The sequence below is a fragment of the Poecilia mexicana genome, unplaced genomic scaffold (genome assembly GCF_051168715.1).
Source record: "Poecilia mexicana isolate PSO_F unplaced genomic scaffold, ASM5116871v1 scaffold_1, whole genome shotgun sequence".
In the NCBI taxonomy this organism is placed as follows: Eukaryota; Metazoa; Chordata; class Actinopteri; order Cyprinodontiformes; family Poeciliidae; genus Poecilia; species Poecilia mexicana.
In genome coordinates, this window is record NW_028263370.1 from 7,058,646 (window position 1) to 7,084,336 (window position 25,691).

Genomic DNA, 25,691 nt, shown 5'->3' on the forward strand with positions numbered 1-25,691 from the left:
ATAAACACTCAAAAAACAGAAATGGTGAAATGCTCAATTTTATTTGGTAATACATCAGTTATTTGATGCCTTAACCTTTAGTGTATGTGGATTTGAATACATGTGTGCTGTATTTCACTTATGTATATGTAATGTACAAGATGTGGCATCTGATTCTCAAAAACAGATCAAAACATTTTTCAAGAGGCTATTTGTTCACTAATTTAAATGGACACAAAAGTGTCCAGATATCTAGTATTTGACTCTTAACCATTAAAAGTTGCATTGAATTTAATTCTGCGTAGTAGCAATGACCTAACCTATCCAGCAAGTTATTGTTTACTGGTGCTGTTGCAGCACCAACAAGGTGTGCAATGAATCTCATCACAATTGTCAAAAGCAAATAGCTTTAAGTTAGCAAACTGCATTAAGTATTTATTAAGAGGCACAGAGCGGAAGTAGGCTTTTTTTCAAGCAGAATAATTAAAAAATATATACTTAAATTTTATCATTATATCATGTAAACTTCTTTAATGCCTTACCACAAACATAGATGCCAAAAGGCAAAGCCACAGTGGCAACGACAGAGTTGTAACAGGAAAACTGTGTGAACGAATGATCGAGTGGTAGCATTTGCCCACATTGCCAGCCTTATCCACAGCTACAATCTCGACGATCTGCGAACAGCAGGAGGCGCTGTAGTACGCCTGGACGACGGAAGCATTCAGAGCGGTGTGTGTAAAATTCCCATTGCCTTGAATCAAGGAAATGCTTTGAATCCCAGTGCCGTTTTCATCAGTGAAGTTGGCAGAGAGCTCCCACTGGAAAGGTCCACATTTTGAGACGTCATGGGGGCAATTTGCCACTACGGTCGTCACTTCACACTTTGGGGGAATAAAGTCTGTGATCTGTGCAAAATGCAGAAAGAAAGGTGACTATTACATACAGTGGTTCTTCGTCATGTCCACAAATCCCTAATAAAACTGGGTTTTTATGATTAATCATTTTACTTTGGAATAAAATGCCACAGTGATAGTCTTAATCTTAGATTTAAAAAGGCACAGGACAGTGATTGGTCCAGAGGAAGCTGGTTCTATATGCCGTGATCTGGAAAGCCTAGTCCCAATGTTTATATTTAGTTCTTGATATATTAAAAAATAACTCGGACTCAGTGATTTACCTCAGACACAAAAACTCAATAACTCAGAAATATAAGGTGGGGCAAAGCCTATAGGAGCTACTCTGTTCTAAAATGGACTGGCAGCCATTGGAGGGAGGTCATAATGAGATGTGCTCGTTTCTGGGAGTGACAGTTCAAAGACCTGGATCAGTTGTAATTTTAACACTGTTTTGTGGACATTTAAGAACTGGAGTGGCCTTTCAAATCAGTACGGTATTCTAATAAATCACTATTTGGTTAGGTTTAAAAGTCTATTTCTAGAGCTAATGCAAATGCTTGGTGTGTTTGGTAATCCATGCAATGTAAGCGCAAAACTCAAGACAAACCAACGTGACCTAAAAGTATTTCAGTTCAGTATTTTATAATGAAAAATTCCCCAAAATGAAATTTACTATAGAATGTGAAAGAAAGTCCCTCCAAACACAGGAGATCAATATCTTTATTTAGCAAAGATAAAATGTTGAAAATTTGGCTTTTTGGCCTATAGTTATGTTCAAATTTGATCTAAGCCTTGACTTTAAAAATCATGTTTGCTTTGATCAGCCCAAAGCAACTTTTGACCTAATGACATTAGTTGTCATTTTTAACGTGGATGTCTTTTCATTTTTTACTTTTATACCACACTTTCCATTTGTAAGAAAGTTTCATACAAGTGTTCTTTGCAGATGTTATTTGTACATAAATCAGAATAAAATCCTGTCTTATTCTACCACGCTTTCTTGGAGATCCTAATGAGAATATGTCATCTTACCTTATTGACGACAGACAGTCTCAGAACGGCGTAATTGGAGTCAACGCCACTTGATGATTTGGCATCAATAGTCAGAGTGACATCAGTGCCTGACTCTGTGTCAGCAGTTGGTGTAATAGTCAGTGTAGCATTAGCATATTCTCCACTTAACAAACTGAGCCTGTCAAAAGATGTAAAAATGAGTTTTAAAATTATGTTGAGAGAATTTGTGAACTGCAAGAAAGATAATTTATCATAGCATGGATGTACTCCAACTAAAAAGAGAATTTGCATTATCATTATTGTCATTTTTACAATTAACAGTTAAATTCTTAGTGTTCTTTTACTTATATATTGTCTGTTTTGCAATATTTGGGCCAAGTTTTGCTGCTCATTAATTCAGTACATTCCTGAGTCTTACGTAGATGCTTTATGTCACATTAGACATCATGTCAGTTTTATACAGGAACATTTGGAAAGAAACCATATGAAACAGATTTTTCTCACGTGTTTGGGTATGACATAGGAAAGTTTCTGTCGTTTCGGGCGCTGATGGTGTATATACCCCCTTCACCTTGGGTCATCACACTGAAGGGAAGTTTAAAAGTTTCTCCTGGCTCAACACTGCTTTCCACTGCAGCCTTGAGAAAGAATAATCACGGCACATTGTTGGGGATGACCTGTTTCTGTCTTTTCACACCAAAATATATTTTAATGTTCTTACATACAATACTAGGCACCGAGTGTATGTTTTTTTATTCAATTGTGAAAACTTGGTATACTACATATGATCAAGACGATGCATTTCTGCAGTTCAGTGTCAAATCGTAGCTGACACTGAACTGGCAATGGCTTCCTGTAGCAAATAGCTTTTAAAGGCCTTCTGTTGTTCTCAGAATGTTCACTTGCCTATTTTTTTTATTTTTTGCAGAATATGTTACCATGGTTAAATACAAGCAGGCCTACTGAGAAGAAGATGGGCTAAAAATGTCTAAAGGAAAACTACAAATTAACTTGTATAGTATTTTGCATAAACACTTTAAAACACTAAAACTCTGATTTGCTTGCTTGAAGCAACATTTTAAGATATAGATTATTGAAAACTTTCACATTTCACACTTCACATAACCTCATACTTTTAATCTGAATTCACTCTCCTTTTTATTGATGTCATGAGTCAAACAGATGTATTTGGAGGATGTGAAGAGATACTGCAAGAACAGACCTGGATATTAACTTTGGAGACGGACATCTGGGTGGTAGACTGTCTCTGAAATTCGCTGTTAGACAATGTGTCCGTTCCTTTCAGAATGAGCACAAACTCCCCCTCAGGAACAGCAGCAACCGTGACCAGGATCTCCCCATTGCCCATGTCAGTCATTGTGCCATTGGTTACAACCTCTGGACCAGACATTGTTACCAAGCCAACCTCTTGGATAGTTGTTGAAGTTGGACCTTTTCTTCCTATTACCGAGAGCATCAGGGTGGCAGGCTGATCTGTTATTTTATTTGAAAAGAAATTTGTTTTAGTTTTGTTTTACTTGTAGGAAATTATTATTATTTCCTACATTTTCACTGTAAAAATACAAGATAGAGATTACAAATTTCTGTCATGAAGAACTCTAAACTTCGATAAATACATTTTAATATTTCACTTTAGATGACTGTACATGCAAAAAATGCAGAACTGTGCTGTGCACCTGCTCGTGGACGTCCACTGAGTACTGCATAGCCTGAGTGAGGTCCTGCGAACTTTTCGACAAAGTCATAGATAAAGGTAATTGTGCTCTGGCCTGGAAACAAAAAGAAAAAAAAATAGGATACATTCAGAATAGATCAGGTGCATTAACTTCATTTAGGAGTAAAAAAAAAAAAGATGAACAAGTATACGGTGTGTGACCTGTGACTTTGAGTGTGTATGGCTGACTGGATTTGATGTTGATCTGCCAGGTTCCTGACTGCTTGTCAGCATACAGACGGATTCTCCTGAGGTTACCGACTGTGTTGATGGTTCCCAGTTTACCACTGGCTTCAGTGTCAGTCTGGGTAACACCTATAAATGTGAAACATGCCACATTAGTCAGCGTGGTTACTCTCAGAGAACAGACAGGCATTCTTTCAGTTTTATCTGAGATTTTCTTTGAAAGTGAGTTACCAGCAGGATTGGTCAATGTGAAAGTTAGTGATGTTCCTGTGATGTAGATAGTGATGTTTTTCAGAGATTCATCCAACGTAAAAGGAAAAGTCTCTTGCCCTGCAACAGCAGCTCTCTGAAGAACTGTTACCTGCCGGAAGGATGGATAATTCATCTCATAGATCTTTAAACCAGTTCAATCACTTCCAGACTAATACATGTAAATAATCCTACCAGAGCAGAAGTTGAGGTGTCAAGGATAATATCTGTAGCCTGAGGGAGTTGGGACTTGGACACCTGGATAGCCTGACCTCCAGATGCCAAAGCCAAGTCATTATAGTCTCCGAAGGAGGAACTTGCGAGAGACCGTCGCCGCCTACTCCTTGCCGTCACAAAGAATGAGACCTATGGAAAGGAGATCATGGAAAGATTAGAACCTCCATCTCCCTAATTGTGTAGACTTGCTATGCTTACGTCACCGTTTAGTGCTTTTCAGTGTTTACCGTTGACTTGGTGCTCCTCATGAGAGCAATGATTGTGTCTTTCAGGGCAATGTCTTTGGCTGTAGCATCAGTGAAAACATAGATGTTGGATGAGGAAGGGGCTCCAGTGAGAGCCAGCTGAAAGAATGAAAAGTTCAAAATGATGATTCACAGTTACTTTTAATGCTTCCAATAGGAGTGCACCGATTACAGTTTTCTGGCTGATCGCTGATTTATGCCTGACCTGCTGATTCTGATTTTGGCAGATACCATTTTGTCTGAAATGTCACTAAATATAGCAAGAAAGTCACTGAGTTGGCAAAATTGGGGCGAATATTTTCAAGTGCAAACATGCAGACATGACCTGGTGGGGCGGTCTGTCAGTCAAACCTCTCTCCCGGGAGAGTAGAAGAGGACGGTGGCTGATTTTTGATAAACTCGGAGGATAATATTGGCTCTTCATATATAAGTATCAGCCTATCATTGATCTCCCAAAATTAAGGAAATCGCTACAAATAAATCAGCTGGCCGATAAATCGGTGCACTGCTAGTTTCCAGTTGACATTTTAAAACATCACAGTCAGTTCATGTACCTGAAGTCCTGATAGGCACATCTCTGGTGTGTCTCCACCACCTGTTGCTTTAAGCTTGGAGATTTCTCTTTTTATTTTGTCAGCATCAGTTGTCCTGATCATAGGTCCAAACTCTACAAATACACACATAATTGAGCCAAGCACAGAGACTAACCTGAAAGCATCTCCATTTAGGATTAGTAAGGTAAAATTGCTCATACCTGGGTCATTAAAGGGCACGAGGATGTACTCAGATGGTTCATCCTGTGTTCCCTTTTTGCTGTCAATGATTTTATACATAATCGACCTAGCTGCTTCAATATCATCTGACATGCTGCCGGTGGTGTCGATGACAAAGCACACCACAGATGAACGAGCAATCCCCATCATTCTATGAGAAAAGACAAGCATATGTTTTTTTAATTGCAAAATTTACTTTCAGGCAGTTTTGTATGTTGACATACAATAATAACCACCTGCCTAATGTGCTTATTCACCATTTGCTGCCAAAACAGCTCTATCCAGTCAATGCATGGGTTCCACTAGAACCCAGAAAGAGAGCTGTGATATCAGGCTCCAAGATGTTAATAGCCAATCCTCTATGTTCTCCAAATCTGAAGGTGAAGCCTGCATGTATTGAACTTGTCTGTACAGTCGAACTCAGAGGTTTGATTGACTTGAAAGTATGTAGATAGGGAACTTTCAAGCTTCACAAAGCATTTCTGAGCTATATTTACTCATCTTGAAGAATGGAGCACACGAGCCATCCATATCCCTTGGCTGCCCATGACTCCGAATTTTTGCTTGGGTTCTGACAATCCCCACTGACTAATACGTAGGATTAAGTGTTACTTACTTTCTCAGTCAGTGATTCTAAGGTTATGTCTGTTTAGTGTATTGTCTTTTTTTTTAATCTTTAAATCTTGCTATACCTCAAAAAGTCATGGTTGCCTACTGCCAAACGAATGTCTTCTAACAGCTGGAGGCTGGCAGCTACTGCTGCATTTACAGCAGCATCGTGAAATTCCTTATTGTCAGAGCGGCGCTCGTCTTTGCTGATGCCTCCTCGAGGAACTTTGGTGCTGGTGAGATCAGATTCACCTCCATGGCTACATTTGCCTGAAACAGAACAGGATGAAAAAGATAAACTGGATCATAATAAATACTTATCTGTGGAGTATTAAAATAACTTTTAAACATTAATGGTGTCTTCAAGAATTTAGATACAATTTGACTTGGAGAAAAGACTGCACATTAGTTTTTCATACTATGTAATAGAAAGCATTTGAAGAAAGGAATAAAATTCTGTGCTGCCTACAAGATTTCTCAAGATGCATTCCTCTTTTTTTTGCAGGACCATGTCAAAAAAGACAACATTTAGACTTCTATAAGATTTTTGCATGGTTGTATTCAGATAGAGTACTTACAGTGGAACAGTGGATGTTCCACATTTTGCTGGAGTTACTAAACAACGAACTTTGATACATTTTTGTTTAACTTCCTTACTACTCTTGGACTGGATGATTTGTGTTGTTTTAGATTTGTTGTAAATATTAGATAATATACCTTTAGGCTTTTGAGAAGAGAAGATTCCCATGTAGCCTGATGTGAGTTTCTTCTCGTTCAGGATGTTGGGGAGAATCTGATTAGGACATTTTCTATTGGCACAGTCACTGCAGGTTGGAGTGTTCACATCTGCACAAAAGAAAAAAAAAAGATGGCTGTGGAATTTCACAATTTTTAAATTAAATTTTGTCAGATGAATAACTGTGAAAACACTTGCTAATTTACTTCATTGGCTAAATGGTTCTGAAGACTTCCTAAGCCACAAGTAAGCAATCTTTGCACTTTGGACACCTGAGTGTTTTTCAAGAAAGGATGACGCAGGTTGAGACACTTCACCCAACCCTTCACTCAAATACCATAAAGAAAATGCCCTTCTTTATGGTATTTCAACACTTTTACCTGCCAGGTTCTCTAGGGGCAGATCTGGTCTTATGAGGTTGACATATGGTTCTGTGTATCCCAGTTCCACCCAGTTGCTGTGGCTGTAGAAATCCTGAGAATCAACATGAACATTCATGCCATGAAAAATCAGTTAGCCCATAAAAAATTGCAATGGCCACCTCTACATCTCATTTACACTCATATTATAGCAGCCTTTTGAACTATCTTTAAAGCATTTAAACCTTTTTCCTCTTCTGACTATAGTTTTTTTTATACATTACATATAAAACAATTGAAAAAAAAAGTACTATAGACATTAGACATACGGTATATGTACTAGCCTGTCTTATGTTATCATTATGAGCTATTTATTTTTTATATTTAGTGTCAATTGACCCCTCTCACCTGTAGTGTGTGCAGGACTCTGCCCAGTGTTTCCCTGGCAGCCTTGAAGTTCTCCTTCTGAATGTTAGCCTTGATGGCCACTACGCCCTCAGTGATTAGTCCACGTCCCTCTAAGAAAGCTTCGGAGTTGAAGTGATGTGGCGGACTGGAGTTTGGAGGAATGTTCAATGCAAAACATTTTACTGCACGCGTACATCTTAATTCAAACTTCTTTCCACGGTATTTTTCTTCCCACTGTACCTGTTTACAAAGTCACGGTCCACCAGGCCGTTCTGGGTGTAGATCTCTTGAAGAGCTGCGTGGAACTTGGCACCGGAGACATCTCCTGGTGCGGTGGGACCCAGACAGGCCTGGACTAACTCTCCTGGAGAAGAGCCCTAAAGTTCAGAAGAAGTCAAAAGATAATAATTAAGAGAGTGGATAAAAACAATGCAAGAAGTTAAATGGTCATTTCTCCTCTTCTTCATTGCAAAATTTTCATAATGTAAAAATTTAATTTTTGGGGAGAAGCAAAGGACCAGCCTGGTACATGAACTCCTGCTATTTGCATTGCAGTTAGTCATGATAGGAGTCAGGTTTCTCTTTGCTGTCAAATGTGAGGTAATATTCTGAGAAGTCACAAAATGTAACAGAGACAGTTGTAAAGTGACTGAAACGGACTTGAATATTTTTATGACGCTTTGCACTGTGTTACTTGTGGCTAGGATTGCGTAAAAGATCCAGGTTAATTACACATTAACCTGGATCTTTCTTTTACAAGATGATTGTCAGTCATGATCTTACAGAGTGCTAGTTTGAAACAGGGAGTGGGTGTCTTGGTTTCGTCTTTACCAAGTCAGGCACAAATGTTGTAAGCATCCTCTTAAATGCTCAGTGAGATTTTTATGAACTTTTTCCAAGTCCAAACTGTGATGCACACTGGAACAGCCAACGATCTCAGAGATAAAAGTGGAGATTTGTATCGAAGCAGAGAAAAGGATATTTGTTGTTTTCGTGACTAAAATCAACACTGGTGGGGGGAAAAAAACTGTGAAAATGACAAAGTTTGCATGTTTAAATTGAAGGATAAATTAATACAAAGACGTTAAAGAAAATAACACAAGCAAGAGAACTGTGACTAAACTAAAATAAGGAGTTATTTTATTGAGTCACTTAAGAGAAAAACAAATACAAGGGCTTTCGGATGAATTTGAATATCACAAACAACCTTAATTTACTTAAGGAACTCAGTCCAAATAATGAAACATACAACATGCACTTCCATACATAGTGGTATTCAGGATTAAAACATAAAGTTTTTATTTGATATTTACAGTTTTGAGAAATTGAATTTTGGGTTTGGAAGATTATTAATAAAGATAAATAGTTAAAATGTCTTAGGATGCAATAAGCTTAACTTTTTGAATAGAAACAATGAAATGGATTAATGCAATGTTTGCTGGTTTAATAAACAGTCTTTTAAAACCAAAGCAGCACATGAGCTAATTTCATAGGAGCTCTCTAATGTTCTTTTTGAAAATACATTAGCAAAACCTTCCTATCAGAATAATGAGTTTTATTAAGATTACTGAGAAGAAAAAAAGAGACTAGAAATTATTTATATACTCTTGCCTTTCTTTCTATATTTTGAATTAAGAGTTAAGAGGCTACACTCCTCATATGTTGATATCAAGGTAATTAGGATAAAAATATTAACTGAATAAAGCAAAATCTGAATGTTTGGTATGTGTGTGTGGGTGTGTTCTCTTATTTTTACTGCCTATAAAATGGACAGTAAAATGTGATGTCAGAGTCCTCAGTTTCTATGTGTTGACTAACAGTTTTAGTGTTATTGCATGTGCTTTTTTCTTCCTTCCTACCGTAGGTTTGAACTCATGTCCGGCTGCATCAGCCACCGCCCGGCACGTCTCTGCTACTTTCTGCAGCAGGGCCGTCCCAGTAATGCTGACATGAGTGGATGTCCCTCCCCCGACCGGAACAAAGGCCAAGGCAGGGGACATGAGAGTCCAAGTCAGCAAGACTGCAACCAGCAGTGAAGTCATGGCGTCTCTAGAGAGATAAATAAAAACCATTTCATCATTAAATATGACAGGAGTACGTCTGCATTCTGTAAGTCTGAATAATATTTCCTCATGTTGAATATAGAGAATGCAACATTTTTCAGAAGAGTAAATGCAACAGTTCAGTATCATTATGCAAGAAATTGTGACAGGAAAAATAAGCAAGGCAACATATCTCTTTACATGAACGATATATATAGGCCTGTTTCAATAACACATATTGTTCAATGACAATTTGTCCCAGAATTTATTGCAATAAACAACGTAGTTGATTGGAGACCATTTTCAAGTAATATATCGGTAATGGCATTATAATGCAAGAGCACATTCTCAAATATCAACAAACTTTAAATTCTAATAGACATTTAACACCGGAACATTTTAGATATCCAAAATAAACAAAACAACAGAACAACAAATAAAATTAATTATGAAGTCTTTGTAAAAGATTGTCCTTCAAAAAAAAGGGCTAGTTAAGACCAATACATCAGACTTAAGTTTTTTGTCTGCGAGAGAAAAGAGGAAAACAACAAATCATGCAAATGCAAATTGTGGAGCTTGTTTTACTTTGTCATGCAATTAATTGATTTATTGTCTATTGTGACAGGCCTAACTATACAATTTATTTCCACAACACTAAAAGCTGTTCAGTTCAGAGATGTGAGACAAAAGAGAGACAGATACAGAAAAATCATTCAACCAGTTTCTGCTCACTGCCAACCTGGTATCCTGGTCCTTTATTCATTTCATCCTGTATTAGTTACTAACAAGTGTCTCAATAAATATGACCTTGCACAGAAAAAGAGCCACACAGGCAAGGTGATTATAATTATTCTAAATGTTTCAAATAGATATGAAAAACAAATATTTAAAATACATATATGATTGGGTGAAATACTTCATCCTTCATACCTCAAAGTGAAAAAAGACTCAAGAGTAAATCAGATGTTGTTCCTGTAGACTTGTGACAAATTATACATTCTAAAATGTCACAGTACTAAAATTACTTTGGTTATTAGTATTATTGAGAAAAAGCAAGATGCTCTGAAAAGACACATATTACTACAGAATCAATAAATTTTAGCTCATACCTGAATAATTTCCAACAGCAATGACCCTAGTTTCCTCCCCCCCAAAACGTAAAGTAGAGTTTCACTGTTCACAGCTTTATATATAGAATTTTGCTATGACAGGGTGGAGATTGGTTCACACCTACATGACTAAAATCAGACTTCCAGGGAGCTTAGCTTCCTGTTTAGTTTGACTTCCTGACTTAACAAAACTTGATTCTGTCATCAAACTATTACAGCTTTAGGAATATTTGTAGTGTCGTGTAAAAAAATAATGATCGAATAACTGTGTACCCTTTGATTCATTAAATGAATGTTGTGAGTAAATATGTCTTCATGCAAAGCTTGAGACAAACGTGGGGCATGTCAGATATGACTGATTTACCAAGGCATGCAGAAAACTGGATTGTTAATTTATTTGGTACACACTGGATTATGTATGGAAGGCTGTTCCTTATATTAGGCTTTGCCATGCTGTTCTAATTTGAAACAAATTTAAAAAAGCAAAAAAAAAAAAGTGAAAACAAAATCTATTTTGGTGTTAATAACCATTAGGTGTCAATGTCTGCTATGCTCTAATAAATGATAGGATAGATAAGACTGGATAAGATTCATTTAGATAAAATAAGACAAGCTAAAAACTTTTATCTCCATAAAAATTGACATTTGGTTTTGTTGATCCTATATGCAATTTTTAACTATCTAGTTTAAATAAAATTAAATGTAATCCATATTCTTGTTTTGTTACATAATTTAACCCTTTGGTTTCATTTAATGCTTGAAAGCATTAATGTCTGTTTTATGAGGCTACTTCACTTGTTCTTCGCCTTTAGCTTTTCCCGTCAGGGACTGTTGCAGTGAATCATCTCTCCATTTAGACATGACCTTTGCACCCTCTACCCAACTAACATCATGTCCTCTTGCACCACAAAAATTCCATTTCTGATCAATGATGGTTTTTATTTATCTTGTTTGGTTGCAAAATCCAGATAGTCTTTACAGCTTTATGATGTTCGAGGAAATGCAAAACTTCTTTCCCTGACCTAAAAATCTTTGGACAACAAGATAACAAGAAAATTACATCAATCACAGTTTTCTCCTCCTTGGCTTGTTATTCCAAAGTGCATTTCAGCAAAAGGTACAAGTACCCAGCAAAAGGGAGTGGAGCATGACTAATGGTTTGTAAGATAAAGAAATATGTGCCATATATATATATATATATATATATATATATATATATGTGTGTGTGTGTGTGTGTGTGGGTGTGTGTGTGTGTGTGTGTGTGATGCTGAATTAAATAATTAAATCTGAAAGTTAGATCTGAATTTCCCTTTTGCAGGACAAAAAGGCTATTTCCACTGTGTTCTATTTTGAATTTGAATACAAAATCAGACAATTTGAAAGCCATTTATGTTTTATAAATTCCTGAGAAACAACTACGTGTCTTGATGCATAGTGTGTTCAAACAGACTTTGCTCCCATTTGTCTGATTTCACAGCATGAAAGAGGATTTAAATGGACTTTCATTTAACTGATGAGAGTCTTTTTGTTGCCTTTAGAAGCTTTCAGGGTTGGACATGCTGTTGTGCTATGGATCATTTTTCCGCTCTATAACTCAAATCCATTTAAGACAAACTCTCAATGTAATGACTTCTTAGTCCTTTTCAAAAATGTCTTATACAGAGCAGAATTCAGTGCTCCAACACAGACACAGTGGTTTATTCCCATGGATGCCATTTTTTCTCAGTGTCTTGTTATGGAATGGTAAACACTGACCTTAAATGAGGCAATTGAGACCTACTCTTATGTTGTTCTGGGGTTTTTTCATTTGGAATATGTCACTGATAAACTATTTGAGTAAATAAATAGTCCTGGGAAAGTTCCCCACTGTATTTTATTTGTGGATAATATGTGGATAATGATGTTGTTGCAGTTTGTTGGGGTCCGAAAGCAGTAGAAATTTGTTTATAACACATTCCCGACTAATAGATGCAAATCACTTTGTTTTATTCATTCTACATATCTGGCAGTAATTCGCCATGCACGTTAACTTGCCAGTGAACTGTTACACAACTTTTCCAACATATGGTTAACAACAATAAATTCATGTTTTAACAAGGAGGGTAAATACCTTTGCACATAGCTAGTTTTGATCGCTTTATCTACTCAGCATAAGTTGTTTGTATCCACTAAGGTTACATTTGTCTTATGGTAAAATGTGTTTGCTATTCTTGAACAAAAACAGAAAATAACATGTCTGTGAAAGGTCATATACTTTTTTTTTACAGCATTATATGATAGAGAAGATTCATAGACAACTAAAAACTACAAAGGGAAATTTTTGTGGTTAAACATGAAAACCATGTGACTTTTAAGGCAATTATAAAGAATTTTAATATCAAATTGAAAGGTAATAAAAGGTAAAAGGTTTCTTTACTACTAACCAAACTTTAGGAAATACTTGGATCTCTCAATTTTTGTAGGTAAACTTTCTGTACAGCTACAAAAAGTTTAGTCAAAACTTCACATTGTCACAGCCATGCTTTTTTTGCAGAATAATAATAAAGGAAAATGTACTTTTCCGTAACTGACCTAAGAAAAACAAACAAACAAACAAACAAAAAACTGCCGGAGCAGAGTATCATCACAACAAAAATACAGTCATATGGTGAGTCACGTTCACACAAGTCCTGCCTATGATGTCAGACTGATAATAAAACGGTGCAGATATTATATTTCAGTTTTTCCCCCTTTTAGCAGTTTTGCATGAGCTGTTTGGTTTTTTGCATCTCTCCTCACCAGTTGCTGCCTGCATTAAAATTTCAGTGTAATTTGCATCTGTGCCGTTTTAGCTTCTGTTGGGAGGAGCCAGCCGAGGTATGTGCATCTGCGTGAATCAGAGTGTGGGTGTCTCCAGCACAGGAGGGCAGCAGAAAGCAACAGAATTGGAGACGTGAGTGTATGCGGGCGACAAAAAGAAGAAGCACTGGAGAGGATTTAATGCTTTATGCTCCCCTCTTACAACCAAGTGTAACCAACAGCTTGGTGAGTATTGAACTTATAAAGATTAATTTATCTTACAGAATGAGAGGCTAAGCTGTTAATTTAGTATAATAACAGTAGATTGAAGTATGTAATAATGTAATATTGGATGCTCCTGCTGGAGTTCTCTGTTGATAAAGATTTCTATGATATTCTAAGCTGTTGTGGTTTGGAGTACTTTTTAACTGACATTTTAGATGTGTATCACTTTTAAATTACATGAACATCATACAATCAGTCAGTTCAGCTAATATAGAAAAGCCTTTTCATGTGAGCTTGTTTAAATTAGACTGAATACTGAAATAAATCACCTTTTAATATCTTGACACTCTTGTTAGCTGGTGAAAAATTGTCCCAGTTTTACAGTCAGTGTAGAGGTTCTATTGTGTGGAGCTATGGGACTGTGAGGAATCCAAAATATTACTTTCATAAATCTAGTCAATAGTTATTTGCCCATATTATGTATTGAAAATCAAGGAAGTGAGTGTGAGAGGTATTTTATTTCTAATTTTCTACTGTTCAAGACATTTAAACTCAATTAGTGACGTCTGCTCTTACTGAACGTCTGACGAATGTTTGCTCAAGTCTTTTCATGTGCTGACTTGGAATAATAATTTATATACCTCTCCTCCAGTCGGCAGGATGTGACTAAGTGTGAGACTTTGGTTGTGAGGAATATTCAAACCATGAAACACTAAAGCTTTCATGTTCAAACTTTAATTTGAAAAGTATAACAGAGGAGGTAATCAGTGCTATCCTTTAAATGTACAGTTATCCCAAAATTATGCAAACATGTAGTCTCTAATAAATTGGTTCACAACAGGAAATGACAAACGTCTTTCAAATGATAACAAAGCAATGCAAATGAGCATAATTTTAAAAAAGCAGCTGTTTTTATTTACATTTTGTTGAAAACTTTTAAAATGCTTTTATGTCCTTGACAATAATTATTGTAATATCTGAACTGGCATTACACCAATCAAACATTTTCCTAAATCTGCTTATATTTCCACTGGCTGTGACTTGCATGTAAAAAATGTTGCAACACAGTTGATTCAGCAATTAAACATGAGTTTATTGTATTCTGAAGCAGGAAAACAACAAATATTCCCTATGGTGCTGGGTAAAACATGCAAATAGAGTTTTAAACAGTCACTGTTGTTCTCACATGTTTCTTAACAGGTAAATGTAAATTAGTAACTCAATTATAGCAGTGCATAAGTGTGCTAGAAATCCATGCTAATGTAGGAAAAGTTGAGTGTAGTCCCTGAGTGTGTAGTGGTTAAATGTTATCTATTTGTTAATTTCAGTAAACTGGCAGCTTAATTAACAGTTACTAGTGATGAGACTTTAAAATAGTGCTGCTTTAATTGTTTTTGTGCTAGGAGAAGTGAGAAAAGACAGAATGATCTGTAATTTGAGCAAAAGTTATTCATTTATTTGAGCAAAGTGGTCATTTTTATTCATATGGAGCAGGCGAACACAATTCAGCTCGGCGACTGTTGATCAACACTTATTGTTGAGACACTTACTGTTGCTCTCATGTCTGTCTGTTAACAGTGGTTAACAATAGAGAAACTCACAATACCACATTGTGCAACTTTAGGTAAAATGAGTTGCTAAAACTTGGACATAAATGTTTGTTCAGCAGCAGATGCCCATCTGACATTTTGCAAAACAAAATCTTTGAAATGTATAAAAACAACTTTATGGATTAAAAAAGTAAGCAAATTACTAACCAAGAGTAAATTTTCAAATGTTGTTGTTAGCCGAAGTAAGATTTCAGCTGACTCATTACCTTCTGTAGAGAACTGATGGTTTCATCTTTCCTTCCCTTTCTCATTCAGTTTCTGATCATTTTTAAGAACTTTTTGCTGCAAAAACGTTCACTGATCACACGTGTGCATCTTTAACTGTGAAAGGCTTTATGTTTTAGTGATAGTTTCAAATTGTACAGTGCAGGATAAGTAGTTCAGTCAAGACAGCACTCAGAGTTTGACTATAATATGTTATCACCTCTGAGGTGTTAATCCCTTCTGTCCAAGCAGTTTTTCTCAATAGGAATGCGGCTAGACAACATTAACAGGCTTAAACACGCTATAAGCGTCAAAAGCACAGCCTTTTTTTTTTTTCTTGTTTTGCTTCTGTAACTCCGGAACAGTTCATAAAGATTTTACAGAGATTGCTTCACCTGTCCTGTACAATTAAAGGTAGATTTAAATATGTTTCACTAGAATTGTGTCGCAAAATGGTGAGGAGCAGGCCCCAGAGAAAAGGCAGAAGGTAGAGTAAGACTATTAACTTAGAAAAATGAGGAATAAAAACTATTTAAAATCAAAGTGAAAACATAACAATCACAAGGTCTAGGAGACATGCAACACTGTAATATTACAAACTAAGATTAATCTAAGCTGAAGAGTTGACACAAGGGACAGGTCAGGTCGTTGATTAGAAACCATTTTGCTTTGAAGAAAGGCAAGCGGCTGAAGTTTAACTAATATAAAATGGGTGAAAATACCTTTAAACAGGGAACATGGAAGCATATAAACAATAAAATTAAGCAAAACACATCATCAAAGTCCCAAAGATCAAGACAAATTGTAGTCCAAAGACAACTTCTTAATCTGTCAAGACTATTACCAGCTGAAAGGGTCATTGTTTCTGTACAGATGGTAGTCAGTCCCCAGAGATTGTTGATGGAAACAAGTCAGAACAGAACACTTGAGGTGTCTGCTTTCAAGAATAGTGTAAAAAATTTTATCTCCTGCAGTCTCTGTCAGATTTATTTTAGATCTTTTAATGCTAACTTAATTTCATACAATAACTTTTATTTTGTTGGGGGTTTTGTTGACAGTGCACTAGGGTTGTAATTTGTCTTTAAAAAAATATAGACTAAGTAATGTATAAAAGTGTTTCACCCTGGAAAAACAACAATAATTAGTCAGTTGTCTTCACGAAACGTTTTCTATCTTTTACATGTATTATTTCTTGAATCTAATTGGCTCTTTCTGATAACGTTAATCCTAAAACAAAATCAATCAGTTTTGCAATAAATGTGCAAAACTGAATTTTTCTCTAATTTTAATATTAATACTACATGCATTAATATATTTTACAGAGATTTTCTGTGATAGAACAACACAAAGTAGTGCATAATTGTTAAGTGGAAAGAATAATCATTTATGGTTTTCCATTTGTTTAAAATCCTAAAATGATCAAAAATGAGCAGCAAAGTGCCTCTAAAATCACAGTAAACTTCGTCCTGTCATATCTAAACTCAGCCGTTCTTCAAAGGCCTTAGAGTTTTTTTGGGGTTTTTTTTCAGAGAATATTTAACAACTCCATGAAGACCCATAAACAAAGCATGTCAGGGTCAACTTGTGGCGAAATGTAAGAAAAGAGTTACCGGTAGGTTATAAAATAAAATCTCAAATTTTGGACTCCTCACAGAGCTCTATTCAAGCCATCATTTGAAAATGAAAAGTGTGCAGCTTAGCTGCAAACCTGGCAGTCAACTTTCTAATTAAAACACGCAATGATTTAAATTTTTTCATAAATCTAACTTATTTCTTGTTTCAGCCGTCTCATGTTCAACATGGCGGTCACCCCCAGTGTCCCTGAGGGTCCGTTATACTGCCCACTGCTGGAGCAGATGAGGGAAGACAATTTAAACAACAACAACACACAGGTCAACCTGGTTGTGGTTTGCATCCATGGCATCTTCTCCTCCCTGGGAATTTTGGAAAATGCCTTGATCATTTGGGTTTTGGGATTTCGCCTCAGGCATCGAACCGTGGCCTCCATTTGGATGCTTAACTTGGCCATGTCTGACTTCCTGGCCACGCTGACTCTACCGCTCTTCACCTTCTACTTTTATTCCTCCCACAGCTGGGAGCTCGGATACCCACTCTGCATAGTACAAACTTCCATCTTTTTCTTCAACATGTTTGTTTCAGCCTTCCTGCTGGCAGCCATTTCATTGGACCGTCTGCTTCTAGTTTCCAAGCCAGTGTGGAGTAAGAATCACAGGTCAGTGGCACGAGCTTGGAAGTTGTGCGCGCTGGGCTGGCTGTGGGCAGCGTTAAATACCCTGCCTTACTCAATATTTCGTTCAGTGATTGAGAAGGCTGATAGCAGGAAGTTATGCTACCATAATTTTGCTTTGTATTTATCCAGTGAGGATTCATTAGAAATGGGCTGTAATGTGAGGCAGGGGGCAACAGCCATCTCCAAGTTCCTGTTAGCTTTCTTCTTCCCTCTAGTGGTCATTGCTGGGAGCTACATCAAAATTGCCCTCAGCCTGAGAAACAGACACAGAAGGAGAAAGCAGAGTACCGGCAGACTGGCTGATACTCTGACTCTGCCTGGCTGTGATGCACATTCAGGAATGGTTAAAACAAATGGCGTGACTTCTGGTTCCTCATTTAAGTCCAATTTAAACAACCTGTCTCCCATCATCTCCAGTTCATCATATCAGAGCCTGTTTTCTCAAAGTTTCACCAAAATGGTGACGTCTGTGATTGCAGCATTTGTGCTGTGCTGGGCTCCTTATCATATCTTCTGCATCCTAGAAATGGCAGCCCAGTATAATAAAAAGATTTTCAAATTAGTGCAAGTGGGCCTTCCAGTGTCTGCAACGTTTGCTTTTCTGAATCCAGTTTTGAACCCTGTCCTGTACGTCTTCAGCTGCCCCCACTTCTGCGTGAGAATACGACAGAGTCTGGGAGCAGTGTTTGATGGACTTGTGGAGGAGGGTGGGGGGTTACTGACAACTCCGGCCAGGAACCTGCAAGCTTACATTAAGCGGAGGAACAGTCGAGATGTGAGCTTTGCACTGCCAGGGTCACCAAAGACATCAAAATCTTCATCCTACCAGTCTCCTGGTGCAGAACAACCATTGCCACTACTCTCTAAAGGCCTTAGAGACAGTCAAACAGATCAAACAGGACAATAAGTGGAAAATGGGATGGTGACTAGCCAAAACATCACCCTCTCCTTTAAGATCATACTTTTATCATGTATATCATACTTTTCTCATTGTGGTACTAAGGTTGAATCCAATTTTACATTTTGTCTACAAAGGATAAAAAGCTTGTTTAAAATGTTTATTTTTGTGTTTGCATTATGTCCTATTACAATTTAGTATTAAAAGATCAAAAATAAAATATTTCACTATTTAAAAAATATTGTTATTTGTGTTTTTGGTGGACTAAAAGGGATTGTAAATGTTGGTATGATGAATGCAAATGGGGTAAAATTGCGTAATTCATTCTACTAGGTTGTAGAAAAATGCCTTAAATATGATAAATGACAACAAGCATTACACACAAACCATATGTTGCTTGATGGCTTGAGGCAAATTTGTGACAATAGTCTACAAGACTCTATACAGTAAAAAAAATTTGTTATTGTTTCAATCCTCTGATGACACTCATCTACTCTGATGGCCTCATCGACTGAGTTATATGTTGTGAACATTCATTATCTACGCACACTTATCCCTATAGGGCCACAGGGGACCTGGTGCCCATTACTAGCAGCTATTGGGCAAGAGAGAAATGGGTACACACTGGACAGGTTGCTAGTCCATCACAGGGCAATACAGAGATACACAGATGGATGTGTGCAACGATGCACACATCCATACCTAAGGTAGTTTAACCACTTAACTTGCATATTTTTGGACTGTGAGTGTGAGAAGGGAGAGAACCAAAACCTGCATGAAGAGAACATGCAAATTCCATCTAGAAAGAGCCCAGACCAGGATAGCAATGCTGCATGCCACTGTTACTTCCACCCACCAGAGGGCAGGATAGGACTGATGACTTGAATAGCAGTGAAGTGAGAAAGTAGGATTATGCACTTCAGGTCCTGTTTACCAGGATCACTTCAAATCTGAGCTGCTGAACGTCTGACCTGCTCTCTGAGTGATTGCATTTCATCCTACCTGATATATTTTTTTATTAACCATCTCATCACCAACGCTGTAGTTATGTGGCTTTTTTCACACTCTGGTGGACACAGAGGCTTTTGTACAATGTAGGTCACAGCATGGGATTATCACAAAGGTAGTTCTAATTTAGATAGAATATTACAGAGTGAAGATTCGGAGAATAAACACAAACCGGGATTAGGCCTGGGTCAGCTTCTACGTTCCCATGAGCCATTCCCTTCCAACAAACTGTTGTTCTCTTCCTCCTCTCTGGATTCAAATTTCCTTCTATAAATTCATTTTGATATTTGTTGGACTCATAATTACAGTTTAGTGTTTTTTTAAATCTGGTCAATATAATAATAGAATAATAGTAATTAAAAAAAATAATAATAATAATAATAATAATAATAATAATAATAATAGAAAGCTTTCACATTTTTCTTTTTTCTTTAGTTTGATGAAGCTAAGCGGATTTGTCTCATTCTTTAGGTAACATTCACAGCCCACAGGTTGTGTTAGCCAACCTTCATGCTTATTGGCTCTCCTGGTGAAAAAAAAGATTTAAAATAAAAGCATATCTTAATCAATTAGAATTCAACCTTTAGTTTAAATATATTTAGTCAGTGGAGAAATCATTAAAACGTTGAAATCAGCAGGAACCGTGACAAACAAACCTGGGTGAAGACTCGAGTGTATTTTGCCACCACATTGACATCACATAGGATACTAAAATAACAACCTCCAAAGTGGCCTTACAGCAACCAATATGTGCACTGTACATTCTCATTGGTTGTTTGAGAGGCATGTTATAAAAAGTCTTAAACATAAGACCAGATCTGGAGTGAAACAAAATTAAAGAAAAAAGTCTAATGCCAGCTGTTGAGTATGGGGGAAGATCTGTCATGCTGTGGGCCTGTTTCTTAAATCAAAATTTCAAGAAAATCCTTTGGTCTTCTATATTTATCTAAAACAGATGGCCCTTAAGTGTAAAAGTCCCCCTGAAAGAGATGAGCTGAAGAGAAGAGAGCATATGACACAGAGAGAATCGTCTAAGCTGCCAACAGATGTCGCACTAATGTGCCATTTGTTATTTTCTTTTCCTCTATCACTTTGCAAAAGTGCTCAAAATAACATGTTTGGATTTCTAAAGCCCCTAGTGTAAGACTGTGATACTGCTGATTTGAACTATTGTTTTTTTTTTCAGGCATTTTGCACATTTTCACCAGAGGCCCCACTAACAGAGAAGGCAGCTGTCTGAACCAAGATTCAATCCATAATTTTACATCCAAATCAATGGTCCGAGCATGTATTTGTGTAAAAAAAAAAAAAAAAAAAAAAAAAACCCGCCTAACTGCATGTCTCAGGCGGATTAGGGACAGATAATAAAACAGCAGAAGAAAAGTGAGAACGTCTGAATGCAGTAGATGCTTAAAATGATTCAACCAGAGAGAGAAAGAGCGATAGATTATGTAAAGTGCTGTAAAAACAGCTGGTACAGATGAGTTATGAGAAAAATAGAAAGGAGAGGTTAGGCAGGAGGAGTGTTGCTTTAAAAGGGGTTTAGAGCTCGGCTGCCGTACTTATAGCTGGCAGATGCTGACAAGAGTATTAGAGCTGAATTATGTGGTCGCTATTTATCTTAATCATCGTGTATTTAAGAATACGCTCTTCCACACACACACGCACGCACGCACACCCACACGCATACATTCAAAAGAGAGAAGCGGTATTGTTGGAAGGCATCTGTGAATTAAAATCCTGAGAGGAAGGTTGTGATACATTTCAATTTAAGGTCAGAGCTTCCATACCTGAATATTCACATCCCCCTCTAGGTTTTTTCTCTGAACACAATGAAATCCTTACAGCATGAGTCAACTCTACTGTAGAACAAAGAAGGATACTGTAATAGCAATGCTTTCCTTTCTTTAGATAATGGCTGCAAATGCATTTACTCATTGTTAATTTATCCTTATTTTATGCAATAGACTTTATGTCTGTTTGCTTTGAGAAATTGTAAAGCAAAATGAAATTCCTTGTATATGCAGATAATTTAGGCCAATAAAGCTGGTTCTGATTGAGATTCACCCCAGTCTGAATCACTGTAAAGCCTTAGTAGGATTTCTTGTGAAACTGCCCTGGATTTAACACCATCCATTGTTTTCTTAACTCTGACTTGCTTTCCTGTCTCTGCTGAAGAAAAGCCACAACATGATGCTGCCGCCACCATGTCTCACAGTTGAGATAAAGTAATAAATGTGACGTGTCCTGTTAGTTTCCCATCTCAAATAACTGACCTATGTCTGCAGTGTTCATGTTCAGTAACGCTCTTTACAAAACCTCTGAGGCCTTAACATATCTTCTTTATTTTTCCTGAGATGAAATGGTGAACTCCGTTTACTGAATGGGCGATTTCAGAAGAGAATTTGTTTTCAGAGTAAAACACACTGAACATACCATGGCTGCAAAACTTTTCAGAGCTTAAGTTGCAGAACAAAAACAACAAAAAACATGTCTTTCCTTCAACTTCACCGTTACAAACTACTTTGTTTTGTCTGTCAAAAATATCCCATTAAAATATATTGAAGTATTTGGTTGTCGCATGGCAAAACATACCACATGGAAACATTGGAAAGAGACTGAAACAGCAGGTGTTTACCCAGTTCTTATTTTGGACATTGCTTTATTTAGAATTTAAATATTAATTGTTGCATATTTACTGTTATTTGGTGTTATATCATTACTGAGTTACATTTTAGTGTTAACTTCAAGTTTGATCACTGTTGCACAGTGCAATGCATCTTGAATCTGAAACCAATCTGCAAAAGCAATCGTTTAAGTTCCGGTGTTCATGTCAAATAAAATCAATAGGTCATCCATGAACCGTCTATCAGGGCTATTTGCTTTACACACTGAATTTAGGGCAGAAGAAATCCTCTGACCATCTTTGCGCTGAAAAACAAGACTATTTATCATGAAGTATTAAAGTTGACTGACATTTCCTAATAGTTTTTTTCATTTTTGTGGAGTGAGAGGGACTTTTTTGACTGCACTTTTTAAAATTTGGACTGATTTATTGCCCAAGTTCCTGGAGGTTGCACGATTAAGGTCAGAGTGAAAACAGTTCAAGAAGTTCCTTAGTTGATCTACATTGCAAAAGTGTTGCATTTATGAACTCAACATTTTCCACAACACGTAGATCTGATTTTACATACCTTCAAAACAACACGTCTCTCTTATCCACTGCTGATTAGCTCTATTTTTTCTTGTGCTAAATCATAGCATTTTTGCAGGAAGTTGAACTAAAAAGTCAATGTCATCAAGTATTGTGGCAAAACTCGTGTTTGCTGACATTTCAGAGGAACTAACATAATGTAAAGCACGCAATGATGCATATGTATTAATTCAATTCATTAATACATTTGCATTAATTTGCATTAACATGAAATATGTAAAATCTTATAAGACGTGTTTTGTAAAGAGGAGAGGTCTAATGCGTCATCTGACAGTTGAGATGAAATGGCATGTCCTTAATAATGAAGTCATGAATTGTATAAAAAATGTGGGTAACACTTTGAAGGGGTGTGCAAAAGACTGACATGACATGTCATAAACATGACATAACATCTGTCATGATCATGAAGAAGTCTTTATGAACGTTTATGACAGTTGTCATAAAGTGTCATTTGGTGAATAATGACACTTTTATGCAAAGTTGCTTTAAAAGTTGCATTGAAAGTCCACTAAAAATGCCAGCTTTGCATTAAATTGGCATTATTTACAAAACCATGCAAAGTTGGCACTTTTAATGGACTTTTAATGCAATTTTGCATTAAAAGTGTCATTATTTACCGAATGACACTTCATGATAACTGTCATAAATATTCATAAAGACTTCTTCATGTTCATGACAGATGTTATGTCATGTTTATGACAGTGTCATGTCAGTCTTATGCACACCCCTTCAAATAAAGTGTTACCAAAATTTGTAATAACCATATATCTTCACAGCATAAGTCATTCATACAACCCAAAATTTTCTTATCCCTGACAGTGACGATCTAAAATCTGATTTTGCCAGAAAAATGAATAATTTTAGATTTAAGTGTATATTACTTAAAGAATAATAACTCACAATAAAACTGTAGAGAAGACAGACTTGTACTTACAATTTTGGTCTTCAACTGAGTTACAATTTCAGGTCCTTTTTCCCCAAGTTTCTAAAGTAACCGCAATGTAAATTGAAGAAAATTAATTGTGAAGACTCTTAAGTACAAAAGCTCCCTCTCCTTCTTGTGTTCCTCCTTTATGAACTCTAAAACGGGAAAGAGCACAAGTTTTCATAAGTGGTTTTCTAAACTGCCATGTTTCACAACAAGTTGCTGCAAGAAGAAAAAAATGTTGCTGTTGTGACTTGCTCGTTTTCAAAAGTGGGTGTTTTGCTTCAAGACTTCCTGCCTCTGAATGAAACACCAAAATAAGCCTCTTTCATTTCTTTCACTGTCACAGAAAGTGGAAGTATAAAGATGGAGGGCAGTTCCAAACTTGAGGATTTCCAAATGATAAATTAATACATTCACATGTTTTGAGTCATTAGAACATCAGCTGTGTGATATTTCTCTTTTCAGACATTTACATCAATACATTTTCTCACATAAATCAACATAACAGTGCTGTATTCCTTTAAAAACACACACACACACACACACACACACACACACACACACACATACACACACACACACACACACACACACACACACACACACACACAGTCCCATTATTCTACCTCTCTCCTTAAAAGAAAGCCCGTCTTCATCAGTGCAGGAGCCTTTATACCCGAGTCACCATTGGATGCATATTGTATAGAATGGAGCTACCACTGACTTTTTTTTTTTTTTTTTTTGCCTCTCAATGACTTTCCTGCGCATTTGTCTTGTAGTGAGTTGAAAGCAGAACAGAAAGCTGATTCTGTTTGGACTGGTGTGTCCTAAAAGTTTGATTACTGTCTCCAACACCCACTGTTAGTGAGAAAACGGGTGCCACATTTTGGCTTTGTTGAAGATGTTGTGTTAAAGTTGTTGTTTCGCTTTTTCTGGAATTCCTGTTCCTTGGACAGAATTTATGTACTGTATGATGTTGTTATTCTAATTATGTATCAGATCCATGAAAATGAACAGGAACAAAAGGAATCAGTTTCTCATTAATGCTTTATAAGCCTTCTCTTTAACTCACATGAAATGTCCTGTGAACGAAAGATTAAGATGGGTTGTCTGTTTGATGCAAGAGGGACAACTTGCTGACATCAACTTGCTGTCAAGTTGTCGTCTACTTGACAGCCACTACTGCTGTCAAGTAGACGGGTTAAACAACCAATCACAAACTGTCATTCCACCATGAGAAAGAAAACATTCAAAACAGATGTCAATCTTTCCAGTAGAGCATGTTCAAGAAAACTCTCACCAACATTAGATTCTGCAGGAGACAAAGAAATAATAAAACTCCCAAAAGTTGTACCTCAGATTTAAGATCACTCACTAAAAGTCCATTAATTTAAAAATAATTATAAAGACACAACATATGTCTGAAGGATGTTTTCCAAGTTTTTCTTGACCCTCTGATGCGTGAGTGGGTCCCTTTTGACCCGGTGAGGTCATCTTTTTGCAATATCTTTGTAATGAAAAGTTTTCATCACTTCATATTCCAGGTATTCCTCAAGCAACATGTCACTGATATCATGCAATTCAAATTTTTTATTGACCTTTTATACATTTTAAGAAATAGCATGTTTTATGTTACTACCCCATTCTTCCGTAAGTGGGTCCAAAATGACCCGCATTCATTTCCTATGGAACTTAATGGGAATCTCTGTTTCTTACCAACTGTGACTGTAAGGAAAAACATTTTTGTGAATCAAACACACTGAGACCTAACTGTCACCCCTGAATAATAATACTTTTACACAGGAAGAACTCTTACATATAAGTATTATCTTTATTTTTTGACTCACAAATGTGTTTGTGTGTCAATCATGAGTACTGTGACAGCGTCATTGTCACGAATCAACATATTAGCCTTCTTCAAAGTTAGTCAACACTAGTTATTTAACCAACTAGCTAACATTACGACCTATACTTTATTGTGCATGTGTATTATTT

General features: G+C 36.7%; 2 protein-coding genes across 2 annotated transcripts; one reads left to right on the top strand and one right to left on the bottom strand.

Moving 5' to 3' along the window:
• Positions 1-22: 22 nt before the first annotated feature.
• On the bottom strand, positions 23-23,981 carry vwa11 (von Willebrand factor A domain containing 11). Its single transcript, XM_015007732.2, has 18 exons — positions 23,703-23,981; positions 9,289-9,478; positions 7,670-7,806; positions 7,430-7,574; positions 7,043-7,136; positions 6,644-6,772; positions 6,010-6,196; positions 5,299-5,468; positions 5,099-5,211; positions 4,527-4,643; positions 4,258-4,428; positions 4,045-4,174; positions 3,790-3,942; positions 3,590-3,682; positions 3,115-3,386; positions 2,397-2,530; positions 1,911-2,070; positions 23-887 (listed from the first exon to the last, which is right to left on the bottom strand). Exons 2-18 carry the CDS (start codon positions 9,469-9,471, stop codon positions 510-512), a joined length of 2,766 nt encoding a protein of 921 aa, XP_014863218.2. The 5' UTR covers positions 9,472-9,478; positions 23,703-23,981; the 3' UTR covers positions 23-509.
• LOC106930289 (prostaglandin D2 receptor 2) lies at positions 13,389-18,785 on the top strand. The gene is made up of 2 exons (XM_015007734.2): positions 13,389-13,604; positions 17,181-18,785. Exon 2 carries the CDS (start codon positions 17,188-17,190, stop codon positions 18,553-18,555), a length of 1,368 nt encoding a protein of 455 aa, XP_014863220.2. The 5' UTR covers positions 13,389-13,604; positions 17,181-17,187; the 3' UTR covers positions 18,556-18,785.
• Positions 23,982-25,691: the final 1,710 nt, after the last annotated feature.

What these genes read in the sequence shown, in the direction of transcription:
- LOC106930289 (XM_015007734.2), top strand. Translation starts at nt 17,188, where the DNA reads ATGTTCAACATGGCGGTCACCCCCAGTGTCCCTGAGGGTCCGTTATAC.
- vwa11 (XM_015007732.2), bottom strand. Translation starts at nt 9,471, where the DNA reads ATGACTTCACTGCTGGTTGCAGTCTTGCTGACTTGGACTCTCATGTCC. An exon ending in GACATGAGTTCAAACCTACG is followed by an intron (nt 7,807 to 9,288) that starts GTAGGAAGGAAG and finishes TCTGAACTTTAG; the next exon opens with GGCTCTTCTCCAGGAGAGTT. An exon ending in CTCTTCTCAAAAGCCTAAAG is followed by an intron (nt 6,197 to 6,643) that starts GTATATTATCTA and finishes GTTCTGTTTCAG; the next exon opens with GCAAATGTAGCCATGGAGGT.